The 22,151-nt window shown below is 55.3% G+C and overlaps 1 protein-coding gene across 1 annotated transcript; it reads left to right on the forward strand.

Moving 5' to 3' along the window:
• The first annotated feature begins 4,200 nt into the window (after positions 1-4,200).
• Positions 4,201-20,164, forward strand: CPN2 (carboxypeptidase N subunit 2). Its single transcript, XM_008266681.5, has 2 exons — positions 4,201-4,349; positions 17,361-20,164. The coding sequence occupies exon 2, from the start codon at positions 17,364-17,366 to the stop codon at positions 18,993-18,995; it is 1,632 nt and encodes a 543-aa protein (XP_008264903.4). The 5' UTR covers positions 4,201-4,349; positions 17,361-17,363; the 3' UTR covers positions 18,996-20,164.
• The last annotated feature ends 1,987 nt before the right edge of the window (positions 20,165-22,151 follow it).

The following is a 22,151-nucleotide window of genomic DNA, read 5'->3' on the forward strand; positions in this document are numbered from 1 at the left end:
TCCTAAGACCCCAAGGCAGCCACACTGGCTGTGTGACCACGCCCTCCTCCCTGCCAACAAGCTGGAGGCCCTTTTATGGGCATGATGGGCCTGTTTCTGTTTTTAATTTTCATTCTCCATTTGGGGGAAGTGAAATAGCTCAGAGATGAGATCCTTTAATTGAACAACCACATGTAGCAGCATAGAGCGATCTGTCTAATGTCGTGGAAAATTCTCCATGCACAGTAGTCAGCCAGCAGCCACCAGTCAGCACGCTCACGTATAGCAGGGGTCAGACACGCTGCTGGCTGGGCACCCGGGGACTGCGGGCTCCTGGGAGCTCCTCCTTCCCGTGTTCCGGTTCTAAGAGTTGGGTTGTTTGGTCCAGGGTTATTTTCTTCCTTGAATGGAAATCACACCAGCACCTTTGCTACGCTTTCTACTATACCTGTGTTTACTCACCATTGAAAACAATTATGCTCATGGCAACATAGGCCTTTCTCTGGACAACTGGTCTACCAGGTGAAGAGCAAAAACAGTGAAAAGGAGAATTTCAGGGCTTTCTGTCTGCCCAGGGAAGATCTTTAGCTGACCCTCACTCATTCCCTTTGCCCCACAGAACATGTAAGAAGTCTCCTCGAGGGTCGGAGAGGGGGTCTTGGCAGCACAAGGCTGATTTCCTCTCCCATCCGCCAACAGAAAGGGTCCTGGAAGGGATGTTTGTGAAAATGGATGCACCTGTAGCGTTCTACTCTCTATCCCAGGGAATCTGGAACAGGCGGGGCTGTGTCACAAAGCACCATCTGGCCAAGGCCAATCCTGCATCTTCGGTGCGTTTTCGAAATGTCCGTAGCCACCAATGGACATGTGCCACAGCTTTCTGGTGCCCGGGAAGAAGTGAGCCTGGGGAGGGGGCGGGAGCATCATGGTGCTGCCGGCCGCTGCTCCGGTGGTCCTGGGGCCGGAGGGGAAGCCAGGCCTGCTCTCCTCCAGGCGTGAGGCACGGTTTGCCACCACGTCCCTCTACTCAGAACCATCATGTGCTGTTGTGTGCTGGCTCCAGCCTGGGGACAAGTGGCCAGGGCTGGGGGGCCGGGGGAGGGGCGGTGAATCCTCTTCATTCCAGGTACACAAACAAGAGCTCAGAACCCCTGAGTGTTTCTCACACTGGCCATGACATTGGAGTCTGTTTCTCTCTGGCCCAAAGGCTGGCCCGAGGACAGCTGTCTTCAAGTGACCGGGCCTGGGAGCGCCTGAGGTGGCGTTCCCTTTTAATCAGGGGTGGGGAACTTCTGGCCGAGGGCCATATAAGACCTGCAGAATCACCTGGTGTGGCCCAAACAAGGTTTCTGCAGGTGGAACTCGGAATTCAATAAGTCTGGAGCAGGCTCATTTTTCAAAGTTGATAACTTCTTACAGCCTGTGGGTAATGTTGGAAATACCCAGATGGCCTTCATCAGTAGAAAGCTTCCCCAGACTGCTTTATGTGAACCTTCTAGGCCGCCTGGCCAGTCACCCAGCAGCCTTCACAGCAGGGAGAGGGGCAGTCCATGTGGGAGGAAAGAGAATAAACGTCAATGAGAGCCACTAAAGTGCCTACTGTGCACAGACACCCACTAACACGTGGGGCACATGGTCCCTCTTCAGCCCTCAGAACACTCCTGTGATATGAGCACTCCCCTTGTGCCAAGTAGAAAATTGCTCGCTCTGCTCCTGATTCCACAGGCTCTGGGCTCTGCTTCTCTTTCAAACATTATGCAAGGCCTCCTGGCCTGTGCCAGCTTTTGTCATTAGCCCCAAGGAAATGGGAGCCACCCTCCTGCTGTTCCCCTCGGCCTCGTCATTGGAACTCACCTGGTGCTGTGTACATCAAGAGCTTTGTAAATCCAGGGAGAGACTGAACTCGCCCACGCATTACAGAGAATCTGCCTGCTCTCACGGGGCCTGTTGGGTTGTGGGTCCACTGCTCCTCTCTCGGATTTAGAGACACAGCAGGGTTCTTCCAACTTTCCGTGGGCAACCCCACAGCTTCCGCAACCTTTCAAATGTCGCTGTTCTAGGAATTGACGTCCAAACCCAGGAAGCTTATGGGGAGTGGAAAGCTGGCGTGGGTAAACGGATGTGGGATGCGTCCTCGCTTTTTGTTATAAACCACTGCAAGATTCAGCCCGTGGATCCCGCAGTCAGAGCCATGTCTGGGTTTTGGGCAGGCAATGGTGGTCTGGACAGGTGGGCAGCCACAGCCCAGTGAAACACCTCCTGGTTCCAGGTCCCTTCTCCAAAGAGGAGGTTGCTGCCACCAGCCCCTCTCCTTCCAATGCAGATCATGTTCAGCTTGCTTAGAGAATCATTGCAAATACACCCAAGTGCTTGGTGATGCATTTAGAGATTTCTAGGCTGCTGGGGTTTGCTAGAGTGTGAGCCCTGGTGGGCAGGGTGGGCGGGTCTGTCTTTTGCTAGGTGCTGCTTGTAATACATTTGGTGTACAGAATCAGCAATAAACAATATGCACAGGACACGGGCTGTCTCTGGATGCCTTGGCTGGAGGACCGCACGCTGGCGGTGCTCTTGCCACACGTGTGCCAGGCTGACCTGGACAGTGCCTCACTGAGAGTAGATTCTGGGCTGAGAACAGGCTGTGAAAGTGAGTGGGGACCAACAAGGAAACCATAAACGGTAACCATAGGCCTCTGTGGCTGAAGGGACCTTAAGGATAGGTTCAACAAAGCTCATTAACTAAAGGAGTGAGCTCAAGACAGCACGTGAACTGGTAGCTGAACCAGCCCTTCGGCCCAGGCCTGAGGACTCCCAGGCAGGAGTTTCTTCTGTGCCATCAGGAAGACAACGACATGCACTCAGCACTTGCTGCAGCCATGCACGCTCACACGCATGCACACAGGCACACACGTGAGCCTGCACACAGGTGCACACACGAGCCTGCACACACTGGGGTGGGAGGACCGTGCGGCACACGTCTGGCTCTGGACTCCTGCCAGCGCTTGGCCCCGGGCCCAGTGACCCGAGGCTGAGAAGACACTCTCCGAATAACAGGATCCCCCCTGCCCGACACCAAGAGCCTGGGTGTCCCCAGGCTGCCTCCCTGCTGGAGCAGGCCCAGCCGTTCAGAGACGGGAGCTCTGCTGTTCCCTTATTTCACTGTTATGCCCGGGAAAGGCGCCCCAAGCCACATCCTCGTAGCCCTTCCCATGCCTTCTGTCGGCTGTAAGGCTGTGTGTAAGGAAGTGGTGCCGGGCCTGAGGCCATAATGTTCACCTTATTGCGGGACCAGAGTGTTTCCATGGCGAGGGGTGGGGTCTTCTTGCCCTTCCTGCCCTTCCCTAACCACTGAACCTGACCCACATGGGATTCTCGGATTTCCAGCCATGGGGAAGACGGAGTGGAGTCCTCCTCATTCTCTCCTGGAAGAACCTGGGGCCCCTAATGCAAAGCCCCCGCCACTCACACGCACACATGCCCAGCGTCTTTCCTGCAGGCTGCCTCTGCAGTTTGATCACACACCCGCATGTGCGTGCACACACGCACCTCACCAGGCCCTCTGCCATCCTCACCCCACACACGTGAATGCAGACTTGCAGCGATTAAATGACTTGTCGAAGGACTGGCTGGTGGATTGGAGCCATAATTCAGACTTGGGGCTGTGGAATGCAGCATGCTGACGGGCGGACCAGCTGTGTGTGTGGAGGTGAACACCCGTGCCTTGAGGGCCTGCCTGGCTGGGTGTCTCCCCAGAGGCATGAGCCCACAATCACTTCCTCCATGGGTGGCTAGCCCGAGGGTGAAAGTGTTCCTCTCCATCTCAGGCCCAAAGTCGCTGTCCTATAACTTTTCCCCTTTTAACTCAGAAAGGATTTAGGAAGTTGACTCATAAACAAACAAAGCCAAAAAACACAGCACCCCTCCTGGCTCTGTTAGGGCCTCTCGCCAGGCTGGGAGCCGAGCAGGTGCCTGTGGCCAGCGGCCGGCTGAGGCACAGCTCCCAGAGCCCTGGCCAGGCTCTCGAGAGGGTGCCAGTGTGGACGGCTCTGAGAACTCTGCAAGCAGACTTCTGGAGCCTTCTAGGGCTGCTGGGTGACCTTGAAGTCCTAAAGGCCCCAAGCCCGCGACCTCTGTGGGGCTTTGGCTTCGCCAGGTGTTCGTCCGAGGGAGCAGTTCAGGGTCATTGTGTAATCTCCCGAGGCCCTGTGACCCTGTTGACATTCCAGGAACACTGGGGCCACGTGAAGGGAGGAACCACTGCCCGGAACTTTGATCAGCGCTGGGGCTGGATTCAGCTGGCCACAGACCACACAGACACCCCCTGCTCCCAAGGAAAAGCCAGGGTGCTGTCGCTGGACACAGAGCCACTCACGGTAGGCGGCCTGGGGTGGCTCCCAGCTCCGTGGAGGGTGTGGGGTGGGGAGTGTCTGGCCTGGGGGCTCCGCGGGGGCAGCACGGGGGCTTTCAGCTCTTCCCGGTGCAGAGTACTCCCCAGCTCCTGGTGGGCTGCAGGGTCTGCCCACCCCCTCCCCCCAGGGCCTGGGGGAAGCTCCTGAGGGCTCAGCTGGGGTGGGCAGGGGGATTTGAGAGGAATGCCAGTCTGTCCTCAGGGCCTTGCAGGAGATGGGGAGTGCGGGTGGCTGTGTTGCCTGGATCCCAGCTGGTCTGTTCCCACACCCTGGCAGCACGGTGGCTAGTCCCTCCTGCCATTCCCGGAAGTGACGCGGCTTATGAGATCCAGCCCACGGTCGCTCTAGGAGTACAGTCTGCACCAAGCTACCTTTTACTGAGTGCTCACTGATTGCCAGGTCCTGTGCTGGGTGCTTTATATTGACTGCTCCTGCATGTTTGGCACTCAACCCGATCCCTGCTAGCCCCAAGGGATGAGTTTGAATTATGGGGTGGGGAGGGACTGGGGCAAGCCCACACAGGTAGTAGGCATCACACTGGAACCCAGGTGGCAGCTTGGCAGAGCCAAGAAAGTGCTTTCCCCATTCCCCTAAGCGGGATGAGGAGCCGGGCCTCAGGTTCAAGGTCGCAGAACGCTGGGACACATCCTGTTCAGTAGCACACGGGCTTGGGCTCCTCCTCTGTGCCCAGCCCCAAGCCAGGTGCCTGGTGCAGAGCTGGATAGAGATACAGCAGCATGACCCCGGCTCCTAGGGGTGCTGGCTGGGTGGGTGCCACTGGCTGGAAGGCGACGCCGAGGGCCCCGCAGATGTGGCAGAGGATGGAAGTGACCTGTGGATCCAAAGGAGAAGCAGCAAGGACGTGCAGGCCTGGGAGGGCGGGCAGAATCCGGGTGCAGCAACAGGAAAGGCAGGCCCAGGTGTAGCAAGGGACGGAGGCAGCGAGGGCGTGCGGGTGGAGCCAGGGTGCTGGCCTGTGGCAGGGCCTGGTTCGCAGTTCCGTCTTGCTTCAGACACCTGTCTCCTCTGTGGACAAGCTCCCTCTCGCAGCCTTTGCATGGCCCCTGGCTGGAAGGAAGGAACTCGTGACCTGGGCTGCGGGAGCTGCCACCTCGCACAGCCACCAGCTCCTTCCAGAGGGGTCCGCAGCTGGGTGCTCGAGCCCGCGCCTCGTGTGTTCCACGATTATCTCAGCTTTGAAATAAAATGTCTTCCCACCTTATTACAAACAGGATACGTGTTTACTCTTTTTTTATTTTTTAATTTTTATTTTTTTGACAGGCAGAGTGGACAGTGAGAGAGAGACAGAGAGAAAGGTCTTCCTTTGCCGTTGGTTCACCCTCCAATGGCCGCCGCGGCTGGCGCATTGATCCGCCGCGCACCGCACTGATCCGAAGGCAGGAGCCAGATGCTTCCCCTGGTCTCCCATGGGGTGCAGGGCCCAAGCACTTGGGCCATCCTCCACTGCACTCCCTGGCCACAGCAGAGAGCTGGACTGGAAGAGGGGCAACCAGGACAGAATCCGGCGCCCCAACTGGGACTAGAACCCGGTGTGCCGGCGCCGCTAGGTGGAGGATTAGCCTGTTGAGCCGCGGCGCTGGCCAACGTGTTTACTCTTTAGCATTGTAGACTACACATCCAAATATTTAGTGTGCAATTTATTTATTTATTATGTTGTCCGGGCACAAGTGCATCTGCAAGTGGAAACTCAGTATTCTGGGCCTGAATATACTTGATTTAAGATGGTGCAAGCCTCTTGTCCATTAATACTGACTGGTAATACAATGATGCGGACAGCACAGGAGGCCGCCACCACACCTGTGCAGCGTCATTCACCCAGGAACCCCTCATGTGAGGTATTCAGGCTATTTCTGGCGTCATCCAATGCCTCTTCTCTCATGTGAGAGCCACAGTGGCCCTAATGGTGCTGTAGGTTGGGTGTTAGGATGGTGACCCGCAGATGCAGGAGCAGGGACTCAGGGTGCTTCTGTCCTGGGGACACTCGTGGGCAGCAGGTGGGGGCGGGCTGCCAGGGAGGAGTCTCAGGCTGGAAGCCAGCCCAGGCGTCAGACCTTGACCTGCTCCGTGGTGTCTGCTCCATGGTCTGGGGAGCAGCAGGTCCTCCCTGGGGCTGCAGCCGAGCCTCAGCGGCTGCTTTTGTTGTTCTGGCAGAGCTGGCGACCAAGCGGCAGAATCCGGCCCTGTTGGCGAAGCAGATTCCAGGGCAGTGAGCACTGAGTGTGTCCCCTGGGGCTCTGGGCTCCTGCCTCCCTCTGGAATGGGTGAGGTTTAGCTCTGTGGTGGATGACAGACTGGCTCGAGGCACACGCAGAAATGCACCCGCCCAAGAGCAACTGCAGAGGAGCAAGGAGTCCACTTGCTCCCAGACAACCAAAAACAGTTCTACAAAACATTACAAAAAAGCTAAAAAAAAAAAAAAGCCAGACTCCCCTCTGCTTGTGGAACATTTTTGTGGGTATCTGCTGGTCTGGCTCCCAGATGGAAAACAGGAGTCTCCTGGCCCCTGTCCCACCGTGGCCCTCTAGTGCCAGTCTCTGCTGTCCCCAGGCTAGGGGATGGCCCATTTCCAGAGTGCCCCAGTGACCTGCTCTCTGGATGGAGGGTGAGTCGGGGACCTGTCCATAGGCCTCAGGATCTGTGCTCCCCTAAACCAAAGGCAAAACCACTACACTTTGCCTTGGCAGGAAGGGACCCGAAAGTGCACAGACAGGCCCCGGAGGAGCAGTGGGATGATCTCATCGGGTTTCCGTGGCTAGCCCCTGTGACTGCTTGAGGACCGAGCTGGGGCTGGCTGAGCTCGGAAGGCCCGAGGTCCCTGGTGTTGCTGCACATTCACCGTGTGCCAGGCTCGGGGCTTGCAGCTCTGCACCCTCCTCACTCAGTTGTCACAGCAGCCCCTCCGGGCAGGCAGCATTGTGCCACTGTTGTTGTTTTTTTGACAGGCAGAGTTAGACAGTGAGAGAGAGAGACAGAGAGAAAGGTCTTCCTTTTTCCGTTGGTTCACCCCCACAAAATGGCCGCTATGGCCGGCGCGCTGCCCTGATCCGAAGGCAGGAGCCAGGTACTTCTCCTGGTCTCCCATGCGGGTGCAGGGCCCAAGCACTTGGGCCATCCTCCACTGCACTCCCGGGCCACAGCAGAGAGCTGGACTGGAAGAGGAGCAACCTGGACAGAATCCAGCGCCCCAACTGGGACTAGAACCTGGGGTGCCAGTGCCGCTGGTGGAGGATTGGCTGAGTGAGCTGCGGCGCTGGCCTGTGCCACTGTTTTGAAGATGAGCAGAGTGACGCACAAAGAGGTCCAGGGGTCTGGTCAAAGCCACACAGGCCGTCAAGGGTGGAGACGGGACTGGAGCCCTGACTGACCCTCAGCCACTACAGAGTGATGCAGGGGGGCCAGAGTGACGCGGGGTTGAGCTCGGGCCGGGAATGGGTCGTTGGGCACTTATCAGTGTTTGCACTCTTGCAGTTTGCACCATCCCCTGCCTCCTTTGCCCCGTAGCCCAGGGCCAGAGGGGCCTTGACCTAGCCTTTAGCAGGCCATTCCCCAGTGAATCCTAGAAGGTGAGAGGCTGCCAAAGCCAAGGGCACAGGCTCACCTGGAGGCTGTGCCCTCATGTTAAATTGCGCTTCAGGGACCCAGGACCCCAGCCTGTTGGGGGCCATCCATGGTTTGTCTTCCCTAGGTGGACCATGCCAGGCCTGTGGGCATCCTAGGGCAGCCATGAGTGGGGTCCCTGGGCCCTGCAAATGTGGGGAGTGGAAGGACCATTCCCCCCTTCCCACCTCGGAAGGAAGTGTCATGGTGTGGCAGCAAGTACCCTGCATGTGGCTCATGTACGTCCACGGGCTGCTCACTGTGGCTGTGGGAAGCCCAATTTCCCTGTCCTGGGCACTTTTAGGCTTGCTCTGGGATCAAGGTGTGTGTGGGAGAGTGTTAAGATCTAGCAGGTGGGCATAGCACCCTCTGCTCAGCCCCCGTGTTGGCGACGGGCACCTACACGGATTTGCCTACCCTGACTTCCTGAGCCACCAATGCCATGGTTAGGATGCAGGACCTGACTTCTGGAGCTGCTTCCTCTGTGGGATGCTCCCACAGTGCATTGCTCCAAGTGACAGTGGAGCAAATGGGAGAGGCCCTGGGGAAGATAGCAGCACGCAGGCTCTGGGTGTCTAAGCAGGGGAGGCGCAGTCTCCCCAGGAGCACGGGCTGTCTTTTCTCAGGCCCCGCCCACCTTGGCCACCGCTGACCGGCTGAAACAACTAGGAAAACCGGGAGGCGGGCTCTCCATCCAGCTCTGCAGGGGCACCCTGGGGCCCTGCCTTGCTCTCTTAGATGCATGTGGGGAGGCTGGCCACATGGGCTCCAGGGTCCTCCTGTTCCAGTGCTGTAAGGCCCGGCATTCCGGTGGGACTTTTTTCTGGAAACTTCCTTGTGGAACCAGCAGCCAAAGAAGTCAGTAAGGTAGACTGAGTGGTACATAACTAACATCAGGGCATGTTAAAAAAGGAGATGGGGCCAGAGCTCTGGCATAGGGGGTAAAGCTGCTGCCTGCAATGCTGGCATCCCATATGGGTGCCGGTTCAAGTCCCAGCTACTCCACTTCCGATCCAGCTCCCTGCTAATGCGTCTGGGAAAAAGCAGCGGAAGATGGCCCAAGTATTTGGGCCCTTGCCACCCATGTGGGAGACCCAGATGAAACTCCTGGCTCCTGGTTTCAATCTGGCCCAGCCCTGGCCATTGTGCCCATCTGAGGATAGCTCTCTCTCCCTTTGTCTCTGTAACTCTTTCAAATAAATAAGTAAAAATCTCTCTCTCTCACTATAGATATCTACATCTATATATCTATCATATCATATATACCTCTATATATCATATATGATATCTCTGTCTTGAGAACTATAGATATCTATATATCTCTATATCATATATCTGTATCTCTCTCCATCTCTATCTCTGTCATCTCTATCTATACCTATATCTCCATCTATATCTATACCTATGTCTATGTCTATGTCTATGTCTATCTATATCTATCTTTATCTATATCTATATATCTATATCTATACCTCTTTCTCTCTCTCTATCTCTATCTCTATCTCTATCTCTATCTCTATCTATCTCTATCTCTATCTCTATCTCTATCTCTATCTCTATCTCTATCTCTATCTCATCTATATCTATAGGAACTGCTCCCCTTTTCCTCCCAGGTGGAATTGAGGTCTGATTGGGGCTCATTAACCCTGGCTCCAACTCTTCTGGTGCCCAGCAGCTCTGCCCCCAGGCTGCTCATCCCATCCTTGGAGGGCTGTACTCAGCACCGCTGTCACTGGGCCCACAGAGGCCAACACCATGCTGAAGCTGGGCAGAGGGATGAGAACCCCTGACTTTTCATAAAAACAAATACATGAAACGAGAGCTGTGAGGCGTCCTCCTCTACCCGAGATCACGCCGAGGGTTAGGAGGGAGAAGCATCTGCAGGGCCTCCTTCCCGGGGCCAGAGAAGGAGGCTCCTTTCAGGGCCCCTGGGGTCTTGTGTAGTTGCTTCAGGGGCAACGAGGTGCTGCAGGTGCGGGCGGGACGATGGTTACCCCATCCCGCTTCATCCAGAGCCTGGTGCTTACCGTCTGTCCTCTGTCCGGGTGCAGTCCTAGGAGAGCGAACAGGCTCGAGCTGACGTTCACCTCTGTGACTGCTGGACTGGGGAGCACACACAGGCATCTTAAGCAACAAGGATGTTTTCTTTCCCTGGAAGTGATGACAGCGGGGAGGTAGCTAGCAAGGAGCAGCTGAGGGCCCCAGCCCTTCCCTGTAGTCTCACCTGTGATGCAGTCCCACCTGTACCACCCCCTCCCCACCTTCCATTCAGCGTCTGCCATTTGGTAGCTTAAACCCAGAGCCGGCTAATAACCAAGGTGGGTGTCGGCCACCCCTTTGTAATGAACTTTAGCTAATTATAATGTCATTATAATAAAATGACCATGGCTGACACTTCTACTCCCATCATGCACTGACACCATGACACTTCTGCAATTTCAATAAAAGGGCAAAGAAAGGGGAAGTCCTCAAGCCCACTCCTTATGAATATTCAATTAAAGCCCACCCCAGACACCACCCCCTCTGCCTCCAGATCATAAAAAGGGATGGCCCAGGCCGGCGCCGCGGCTCACTAGGCTAATCCTCCGCCTAGCGGCGCCGGCACACCGGGTTCTAGTCCCGGTCGGGGCACCGGATTCTGTCCCGGTTGCCCCTCTTCCAGGCCAGCCCTCTGCTGTGGCCAGGGAGTGCAGTGGAGGATGGCCCAGGTGCTTGGGCCCTGCACCCCATGGGAGACCAGGAAAAGCACCTGGCTCCTGGCTCCTGCCATCGGATCAGCGCGGTGCGCCGGCCGCGGCGGCCATTGGAGGGTGAACCAACGGCAAAAGGAAGACCTTTCTCTCTGTCTCTCTCTCTCTCACTGTCCACTCTGCCTGTCAAAAAAAAAAAAAAAAAAAAAAAAAAAAAGGGATGGCCCAGAGCCTCACTGAGTGCCGCTGTCTCTTGAGCATGTCCGCACTTCTTCAGTGTGTTACTTTCACTTTGCAGGAGAATCATTCTTTTTTTTTTTTTTTTTTTTAAAGATTTATTTATTTGTTTGAAAGTCAGAGTTACACACAGAGAGAAGGAGAGGCAGGAGAGAGAGGTCTTCCATCCACTGGTTCACTCCCTAATTGGCTGCAACTGCCAGAGCTGCGCCAATCCAAAGCCAGGAGTCAGGAGATTCTTCTGAGTTTCCCACGTGGGTGCAGGGGCCCAAGGACTTGGGCCATCTTCTACTGCTTTCCCAGGCCACAGCAGAGAGCTGGATGGGAAGTGGTGCAGCTGGGTCTTGAACTGGCATCCATATGGGATGCTGGCAGTGCAGGCAGCAGCTTTACCCACTATGCTACAGTGCTGGCCTGGCAAATCATTCTTGCTTCTCTGCTGACCGTTAGCTACATCTTGTCCTCAAATTCCTTCTTGGGTCAGAGACAAGAACCTGGAGCGAGACACCCCAGGAGAGAAGGAGCCATTGCAGCGTTCAGATTCGAATCCCAGTCCCGTGGGTGTTATTGTGAGCCAGTGCTGCCTTCTAGCAGCCAGGCGCACGTAGGAGGAGCTGCGGGAGGTGCGCGCTTTCTCCAGGAGCCATTACTCCTTCCCACCTTGATGAGACAGAAATCCTGGGGAGACTGTGAGCCATGAGTGTCTCCAGGGGACGGGGGAAGGGGGCTTTTGAAGCACAGAAGCTCTCTCTTCTCCGGCATTTCCTTCTCCATGTTTCACTTCCAGGAAGTCATTGATTACTATCTGATGATACTAACTGGAATATTCCAGAAGCAAACAACTTACGGGTTTTAAATTGCACACTATTCTGAGTGGCATGCCCAGCGTGTCCGTGCTGTATGCACTATCCACCTGTTAGTCACTTAGTCACCAGCCTCAGCTACAGACCAACCTCTCAGTATCTCAGTGCTTGTGTGCAAGTAATCCTTATTTCGCTTGATAGTAGCCCCAACGTGCTTGAGTAATGATGCTGGAAATATGCATATGTCAAAAAGAAATTGTGGAGTGCTTCCTTTTAGTGAAAAGGTGGAAATTCAGCATAGGTGTGTATGTATAGGGGAAAACACATGGCGTACATAAGGTCCATCACTGTCTGTGGTTTCAGGCAGCCACTGGGGCCTCAGAACAAAGCCCTGGGGGATGAGGGGTGACTGCTGCACTGTTTCGTGGCTTGGACAGCAGGAAGCTGATTGACGGAGGAGGCAGCCAGCAGAGGGCAGCAGAGAGAGGGTCAACGCTGAGTCAGGAGCCGGGATCCCCACCCTGAATGAACTCTGACCAGGAAGAGGTAAACTGAGAACAGTTAGGATCCTGTTCACTAGAGAGAGCCAGGGATCTTTCTTTGTCAATCTGGGTAAGTTCAAATGTATTCTATCTAAAGGGCATTTTGTTCTCCCTACTTTTTTTGTGAAATAAAACCTCTTCTGTCACAACAGAGGCTTGCAACCTTGAACATTAGTGAATAAAGTCTATCACTTGCTCACTCTATGCTAGAACCTGACCTAAAAGGTCAGCCACACTTACGAACTTAATCCTCACCATCGCCCTAGCACAGTGGGAACTATTACCTCCCCATTTGACAGATAAGCAAATAGAAGTCACGTGCCCAAGATCTTAGGACTAGAAAGTCGTAGGCTTAGGATTCAAATTTATGGATTGCAAGCCACTCCCTATCATGTACACGAATCACACTTGATTTGTGACCTATAGATGCTGGAAACTGCTTACAAAATAATATTTGGGGGCTGGTGCCGTGGATCAGTAGGTGAAGCTGCTGCCTGCGATGTCAGTGTCCTGTTTGGGTGCTAGTTTGAGTCCCGGCTGCTCCACGTCCAATCCAGCTCCCTGCTAATGCACCTGGGAAAGCAGTGGAAGATGGGCCAAGTGCTTCGGCCCCATGCACCTGTCACTGGAGAAAAGGGCCGTGGAAGCCGTGGGGTCCTTGTCTTCATGCAAGAAAGACTTCAGGTGGGAGAAAGAGAGCAGAGTGATAAGGCTTTATTGGGGACAGGGCATCTGTCAGAATGGAGGGACAGGGAGAGAGTGCTCAGTTGCTCGGACTGGCGGAGAGCATGGTTACGTGGTTGAATGGAGAGAACACACCTGGGCAGGCCAAGTGGGTGGCTCAGCAGAGAGGCAAAGGGCTGAGCGCGCAGTCTGTTTGAACACCCCAGGTTTTTAAGAGAGTCTGTTTACCCACCTCCCACTCTCCTCCAGGACAAAGGATGGGGAGTCCTAGCAGAAGGGTTTGTTGGATGAAAATGAGCAAATTCCTCCCCAGATTTGTTCGGGCCTCGGCAGACTAGAGGGAGGAATTTGCTCATTTTCACACAACAAACCCTTCCAATGGGACTCCCAACCCTTTGTCCTGGAGGAGAGGAGGTGGTGCGTAAACAGACTCTTAAAAACCTAGGGAGTCCAGACTGTGCGCTCAGCCCTCTGCTCTCTGCTCAGCTACCCCCGCCTGGCCTGCCCAGGTGTGTTCTCTCCATTCAACCACATAACCTTGCTCTCCCCCAGTCCGAGTGACTGGGCGCTCTCTCTGTCCCTTCCAATCTGACGGATACCTTGTCCCCAGTAAAGCCTTTTTCTGACTTCTACCTAACAGGAAGATGGCAGAGGATGGTCCATGTGCTTGGGCCCCTGTACCCACATGGGAGACCCAGAGGAAGCTCCTGGCTTCAGATCAACCCAGCCCTGGCCATTGCAGCCATCTGAGGAGCAAACCAGCAGGTGGAAGATCTCTCTCTCTTTCTCTCTCTTTCAAATAAATAAATAAATAAATAAATCTATGTTTGACTTGAAAGAGTTATAGAGAGTGAGTGAGCAATAAATCAATATTAATTTACTTATTAGAAAGGCAGAGTTACAAAGAGAGATTTTTTCCATCTCCTGGTTCACATCCCAATGACTGCCGGGGCTGGGCTGATTCAAAGCCAGGAGCCTCCTCTGGGTCTCCCACATGGGTGCAGGGGCCCAAGGACCTGGGCCAACTTCGGCGGCCTTCCCAGGCACATCATCAGGGAGCTGGATCAGAAGTGGAGTAGCCGCAACTTGAACTGCCAACCATATGAGATGCCAGCTTCGCAGGTGGAGGTTTAACCTACTACAGCCCCTAAAAAAAATCTTAAAAAAAAAAAAAAAAAAAAAAAAAAAACTATGGGGCAGTGGAATCTCCAAGTCTTGGAACTGAGAGTGGACACAATGGCCTGTTGCTTGTGATGTCCTCAAATAATCAGCTTCAAGTGTGAGTTGCTCAAAAGAAAGCTTTTACTTACCTGTGATGATGTTGCGGGGTGGCCGTGTCTGGGTAGCAAGCAAGAGTTCCAGGACAAGATGTGAGTAAAAGTCAGCAGAGAAGCAAGATTTATTTGCCTGCAAAGCAGAAGGAGTGCAGGCATGCTTAACAGAGAAGTGTGGGGCTGGCGCTGTGGCGCAGCGGGTAGAGCTACCACCTGCAGTGTCAGCATTCCAAATGGGCAACAGTTCGAGTCCCAGGTGTTCCACTTCCGATCCAGTTCTCTGCTATGGGCCTAGTAAAGCAGTAGAAAATGGCCCAAGTGCTTGGGCCCCTGCACCCGCGTGGGAGACCCGGAGGAAGCTCCTGGCTCCTGGCTTCAGATCGGCGCAGCTTCGGCCGTTGCAGCCATTTGAGGAATGAACCAGCAGATAGAAGACCTCTCTCTCTCTCTTTGCCTCTCTGTAACTCTACCTTTCAAATAAATAAAAATAAATCTTAAAAAACAAACAAACTAAGAAGAGGATTCCACTCAGTGAGGTTCAGATCCATTCCTTTATATGATGTGGAGGCATAGGGGGTGGTGTCTGGGGTGGGACTGAATTGAATATTCACAAAAAGGGGTTTGGGGCGGGGCTTGAGCACCATTTATTTGGCCTCTTTTTGAAAACTTGGGAGTGTCATGGCATCACATGCATGATGGGAGTAGGAATGTCAGCCATGGTGATTTTATTATAATGACATTATAATTACCTAAAGGTCATTATGGGGGCATAGTCAGCAGCCATGTAGGATGTTTTTGGCTACTGCTAGTTCTGAGTGGTGTTGTCACAGAAACTTGTGGTTTTTCTACTGCATGGAAAGTAGATGTGCCCTTAGCTTTTGTTTACATTGATTTCAGTTTACATTGATTTCAGATTACAGTGAGTCATGGAAAAAGGGACATGCACACTAATTGTCCCAGTATCTTTGTTAGCCACCTCTCTCAGCAAACAAAACTTACCTCTACTGTAAGTGATTCCAGCTGGGCTGCCTCTGGGCACAGGTGGGGTTGCAAGGTGCAGGTGCTGGGCTAGTAGGGGATGAAAGAGAATCAGGGCTTGATTCAGCACCCCTAGGGAGGGTTCTAGCAATGGGACAAGCTGAGCCCGAGGGGCTGGACCCTGCCCACTTGACCCATCTGTCGGCTGCCTTGTGAAGCTGGTGTCCCCAGGAGGGCGTGGGCGGACCGAGCCAGCAGCTCCCCCTAAGGGTGGGCTGTGGAAGAGCGCCGGGAGGGCCTGGCCACAGGGAGCATTGAGCATTTCTTCTCTCTCACAGAAGAGGTCGTTTGAAGGACAGGATTAGGTTGAGGGGCTCATGTGGTGGCCAACTTTCCCCCTTCTCTAGCCTAGATTGTGGCCAGTGTTGCAAGAGGAAATAAGCTTTTTCTTGTTTGTAACATCTAGTGTAAAGGCTTCCCAGTTTTTAAGGAGGTAGCCCAGGGTGAGTCCACGGGGATGCATGGGAAGTTACCCGTGGTTGAAAAGGACTCTACGAGAACTAGGGGAAAGAAAAAGCAAGGTAGAGAAGGAGCGGGTCACAGCTGGCTGAGAGCCCAGTGGGTGGGCTAGGTTGGATTTGGTGTCCCTGGATCTTGACCATGTCCTCTAGTGTCCCGGGGGTCCCTGGGGATCCCCTGTGGACTGTGACTGGATCCCAAGTATGATCCTTGGTACCTAAGCATCCTCAGCTCCCTTCATTTTGCCCAGGCAACCATAATCCCTGGGGCTTCCTGTGAGTAGGAAATACGGGGTTGGCCACAAATGAGCTTAGGCCTCATCTTTAACATTTTAGCAAGGTGGTGACCTTCACGGCACTTCAGGTGCAGCCAGTAGCAGCTCAATATGACTGTTAAGATAATCCTGAATGTTGGGGCTGGCATTGTGACATAGCAGAGCAAGCCATCACACGTGACACAAGCATCCCATATGGGCATCTGTTTGAATCTCAGCTACTCCATTTCTGATCCAGCTCTCTCATAATGGCCTGGAAAATCAGCAGAAGATGGCCTGAGTGCTTGGGTGCTTGGGCCCCTGCACCCAAGTGGAAGACCTGGAAGAAGCTCCTGGCTCCTGGCTTTGATCTGGTCCAGTTGTAGCCATTTGGCGCGTGGACCAGCAGATGGAGGATCTCTCTTTCTCTCTCTCTCTCTCTCTGTCTCCTTCTCTAACTCTGCCTTTCAACTAAATATATAAATCTTTAAAAGAAAATCAGGATACATTTGTTAAAAATGATCCTGAAAGTTATCATTTGATAACTCAGAGGAATTTTTGAATGGAGCATTCTTTAAAATACTTGTCAGTCATGCCCCAGGACCACACAGTTGGGAAGCTTGGGATGAGTTATGGTTTCGAAATTTCCAATTCAGGAATAATCTACCCACAGTTTGCATATGACATTGAAAAATTGTACCGTACCTGTAGCCTACTTTCCACATCTGTCTTTTATGCCTCGTTGGTCTCTTTTCTACTTTTCCTCTAATTTGGAAAGGACACAGGAAGTCCAAAAGACCTGGGTGTTGGTCTTGCCGGGGCTGATACCTTTCAGGGTGACAGTGGACAGCCCACATGGCACCTTCATGCTCAGGAGGTGAGAACCCTGGCCCCACCTATCCTGAAAGGTTGCTGTGAGGTGGTGTGCAACAGCTATTAAATATACCAGCTGTGGGCGGGCGTTTGACCTTGAGGGTAAGCTGTCACTTGAGATGCCCTCATCCCATCTGAGAGTGCCTGAGTTCGAGTCCTGGCTCCACTCCTGACACCAGCTTCCTGCTAAAGCACACCCTGGGAGACAGCAGGAACTGGCTCAAGTATTTGCATCCCTGTCACTCACATGGGAGACCCAAATGTAAGTCTCAGCTCCGGCCTTTAGCATAGCCCAGCCCTGGCCACTGTGGACATTTGGGGAGGAACCAGCGGATGGAAGAGTCCTTTCTCTCTCTCTCTCCTAAACAGTGGCCTCCTTGATGAGGCTAGCTCTCGCTCACAGCCTGACCCCTCTATGTGCTCTGTGTCCAGTGCTCTGGCCACTGTGCCTCGCTGCCCTTGGTAAAGGTGCCCGTTCTGTTCTCTCTCCCTCCGGGGATCTAGGAGATGCTCCCCAGAGCCTGGCTGCTCTGGGCCTCGCTCCTGCTGCTCGCCGGGCCTGCCCAGGCCTGCCCCGTGGGCTGTGACTGCTTCGTCCAGGAGGTGTTCTGCTCAGATGAGGAGCTGGCTGCCATCCCCCCGGACATCCCGCCGCACGCCACCAACATCATCTTTGTGGAGACCTCGTTCACAACGCTGGGGACCAGGGCCTTCAGCGGCAGCCCCAACCTGACCAAGCTGGTCTTCCTCAACACGCAGCTGTGCCACTTTGGGCCGGAAGCCTTCGGGGGGCTGCCCGGCCTGGAGGACCTGGAGATCACGGGCAGCGCCTTCTCCAACCTCAGCGCCGACATCTTCTCCGGCCTGGGCTTGCTGGGCAAGTTCACCCTGAACTTCAACAAGCTGGAGGCCCTGCCCGAGGACCTCTTCATGCACCTGAGTGCCCTGGAGTCCCTGCAGCTGCAGGGCAACAGGCTCCAGACCCTGCCCGAGAGGCTCTTCCGGCCGCTGACCCAATTGAAGAGCCTCGACCTCGCCCAGAACCGCCTGGCGCAGCTGCCCGAGGGTCTCTTCCACCCACTCACCAGCCTGCAGAGCCTGAAGCTGAGCAACAACGCCCTCTCGGGCCTGCCCCAGGCTGTGTTTGGTCGCCTGGGCAGCCTGCGGGAGCTCTTTCTGGACAGCAACGCCCTCTCTGAGCTGCCCCCGGCCGTGTTCTCACGGCTCTTGAGCCTGGAGACACTGTGGCTGCAGCGCAACGCCCTGGGGCACCTGCCACCCACCGTCTTCTCCGCCCTGGGCAACCTGACCTTCCTGAACCTGCAGGGCAACACGTTGCGGACTCTGCCCGCCGGCCTCTTTGCCCTCATGCCGCACCTGGCTGGCCTGTCCCTGTCCCACAACCAGCTGGACACGGTCCCGGAGGACGCCTTTGCCAACCTATCCAGCCTCACATCCCTCACGCTGTCCCACAACGCCATCACCCACCTCCCCGCCAGCATCTTCAGGGACCTTGGGGAGTTGGTCAAGCTCTACCTGGGCAGCAACAACCTGACGGCCTTGCATCCGGCCCTCTTCCAGAACCTGTCCAAGCTGGAGCTGCTCAGCCTGTCCAGGAACCAGCTGACCACCCTCCCGCAGGGCATCTTCGACACCAATGACAACCTGTTCAATGTGGCCCTGCACGGCAACCCCTGGCAGTGCGACTGCCACCTGGCCTACCTCTTCAGCTGGCTGCGACAGTACAGCGACCGGTTCTTCAACATCCAGACCTACTGCGCAGGCCCCGCCTACCTCAAGGGCCAGGTGGTGCCTGCTCTGCAGGAGGAGCAGCTGGTGTGCCCCGTCGCCCGGGACCGCTTTGGCTTCCTGGCCCCGGGGCTGGACGACAGGGAGCCAGGGGCCAGCTGGGATCTGGCCGTGGAGGGAGAAGTGGCCCCGAGCCGATGCACCTATAGCAACCCTGAGGGCACGGTAATGCTGGCCTGCGACGAGGCCCGGTGTCGCTGGCTGCACCTGCAGCTGTCTCCCAGACAAGGCTCCCCGGGGCTGGCGTACAATGCCAGTGCGGAGTGGGACTTGAGGTCCGGCTGTGGCTCCGTGCGGGTCACTGTGTCTATCCAGGCGCTGGGACCCTAGGTTCAAGGTGTGCTGAGCCAGGAGCCTGGCAGGTTGGGCTTGGGGTGGGACCAGGTGACAGGTGCAGGGCGGGTTGGGAGCTGGGGCTCGAAGCTTTGCCTTTTCCGAAGCAAAGGGACAGGTCGCGTGTCCTAGGTGGGGGATGGGGGTGTCAGGCCTGCTCTACCTTCATCACCTCCTCCCTGAGTCTGAGACCTCACAAGACCACCCTCGTGGGGAAGCTGCTCATGTGGGCAGAATAAAGAGCCCTGGCCTTGCTGCGGTGTTTCCTGTCGGTTACTACCCAGCCTGCTCCTTCTGCACCCTGGGGCTCCAGCCCCTGAGGTCCAGTCCCCGCTGCTCCAGCGACTTGGAGTGGGCGCCACCTCCTGGTGAAAACCCAGCTCGAAAGGCAAGTGCCTGCTCCCATTCCTCTCCCCGCAACTTTATTTTTAACAGGTACAGAGAACAAAGTGGGTGATGGAGGCTGAGGCAGCCAGAACGTGCAGGGGCAGGAACTGGTGGGGGCTTGTGGGAAACAGGGGCGCCGTGCCAATCCCCCGCTCCCAGGCTGTGTCCAGGGGAAACTGCCATCAGGAAGGTAGACCCACCCTCCACTCTGACAGTACCAAGCCCCGACGGGCCAATGCAGCTTCGTCCGTTCGCCCGCAAGGTGCAAGGCGGCTGACCCCGAGAAGGAAGGCAGAGCTGGCCGGGTAGGAGGGGCAGACCCTTTGGGGGGTCTCATGTGCTGCTGTTGTGCTCCCTTGGTTTTTCTGGTGCTCCCCAGTCTGCTGCTTCCTCACATCCCCAGCGTGGGTCCTGCTCCACCCGGCTCCACACCAGCCCCCGCCTGCCTGGCAGCCACCGTGTCCTCCCGTCTACCACATGCAGGTCCAATCCAAATGGTCCCACTGCGGGGTTCCACTTCTGCAGACTGGCAGGCCCACCGCCCCTCACCTGAATCCTCATGGCCAACATCAGGCCTGGCTGTAGATGAAGGCCAAGAGGGTCTGGGATGCTGAGGCAATGGAATCAAATGGGGTCAGCAACCCGACAGCTGGGGCGAGGGGACTACAAAAAGCTCCAGGAAATGTGCACTGGGCAAAGACTGCATGGATGTTAAAAACAGCTGGCGCTACAATAAAATCACCTCTGATCCCCTTCCCCAACATGCTGGAGCACCCTGTATTCAGATGGATGGAAAGACCCAGGGGCAAGCTGCACCCCGCTGCGGTGAGGATGTGGCCCAGGCCAGGTGCAGCTGCTCTGAGTCAGAGAAGTGGTCTGATGAGGGTGGGCTTGGGAGACGCAGGGAGGGGGCAGGCTGGGCGGCTGGGTCAGGGAGGCCATGGGGCAAGGGCTCCACATGACACAGAAAGCATGAGTTCTCCCTCATCTCCCGTGGGAATGTTCTGGAACACATTTCCCCCAGAGAGTTCAGCAGGTGTGCCGAGGCGACAATCCCGACATTTACTTGGTTGGTCCATTCCCCAAACCGCCTGGCTCATGACTCATCCTGACCAGTTCTGGCCAAGACTTCCTCAGAAGGGCAGGGGCAGCTGGGCCTCTCCGGCTTCCGGCTGGGTATTGGGTCTGCTCTCACGGGGTGGGTGAAGCTTCCCTGTCTCCATCACATGCACGCCTCTGTGAGCCTTAGACATGGTCCAGCCATTGGTGCGCGGGCAGGGACGAAGGGATAAGAGCATCAGGCAGACATTTCTCTCATTATACCCCCCCCAATAACTATGAAATTAAGAGATAGTCATTTCTCTCTATGTTGCAAGGCGATGGGAAAAGTGCACTGGCCGACAGCCAGCTGAGACCAAGGTCACTTGGGGAGAGGCGGCTCTGAGTGTGCTGTGCACCCCAGGAGTCCCCACGTCCTATCTCCTTGTGGGCAGCCAGGTCTGGTCCAAGAGCAGAGTCTCTGAGGGGCTCTGGACTAGAGATCAGCACCTTTTCTACCCTTTGCCCCTTCCTTAACACCCGGCACTCGGCGAGTCACAGCTCCCTGTGGGGGCTTACTTCCTCAACTGTTTCACAAAGAGGTCTGTTCTTAACCAGAATCATCTCAGAAGGACTTCTGAAAACCAGGTGTCAGGGGCTGCCAGTGTGGTGCAGGGGGTTCAAGTTCTGGCTGCTCCACTTCCAGTCCAGCTCCCTGCTAATGTGCCTGGGAAAGTGGCAGAGTGTGGCCCAAGTGCTTGGGCCCCTGCCCCCCACATGGGAGACGCAGATGGAGCTCCAGGCTTCTGACTTCGGCCTGGCACAGTCCCCATCACTGCAGCTATTTAAGCAGTGAAACAGTGGATGGAAGAGCTCTCTCTCCTCTCTCTCCCCGCTCCTTCTCTCTCTCTGTAACTCTGCCATTCAAAAAAAAGACAGGTACCTGGGCCCCACTTTTCATGAGATTCTGATTCAATCTCCCTGAGGGGAGGTGTCCTGATATCAGCTTTATTTATGTATTTATTTATGTGGCAGAGTGACAGAGAAAGAGGGAGAAAGGGTGAAAGAGAGCAAAAGAGAGATGGGGGGAGAGAGAGAGAGAGAGAGAGAGAGAGAGAGAGAATCATCCAACTGCTGGTTCACTCCTCGAATGGCTGCAACAGCTAGAGCAGGGCCAGGCTGTGACTAGGAGCCAGGAACCCATCCAGCTCTCCCAGTTGTTGGCAGGGACCTAAGTAGTTGGGCCATGATCTGCTGTCTTCCCAGGTGCATTAGTGTGAAGCTGTATTGGAAGTGGACTGGACTCCGGTGTGGCACGTGGGCATCCCAGGTGGGGACTTAGCCTGCTATAGCACAATGCTTGCCACAGCCTTTTAAAAATAGCTCCTCCAGCGAGGCCGGCACGGCACGGCAGCTTAAGCTGCCACTTGAGACACCTGCGTTGCGTGTCAGAGTGCCACGTCCGTCCCCTGCTCCTCGATTCTGATCTTGCTCCTTGCTGATATGCCTGCGAAGCAGCAGGTGATGGCCCAAGAACCTGGGGCCCTGTCACCCATGTGGAGACCTGGATGAGCTTCCTAGCTCCTGGCTTTGGCATGGCCCAAGCCTGGCTGTTGTGGCCATGTGGAGAGTGAACCAGTGGATGGAAGAGTTCCATCTTCCCGCCTTTCTCTGTCACTCTGCCTTTCATATAAATAAATAAATCTTTAAAAAAAAGTCCACAGAACA

This window comes from Oryctolagus cuniculus, chromosome 4 (assembly GCF_051225735.1).
Source record: "Oryctolagus cuniculus isolate XC-2025 breed Fujian yellow rabbit chromosome 4, ASM5122573v1, whole genome shotgun sequence".
Taxonomy (NCBI): Eukaryota; Metazoa; Chordata; class Mammalia; order Lagomorpha; family Leporidae; genus Oryctolagus; species Oryctolagus cuniculus.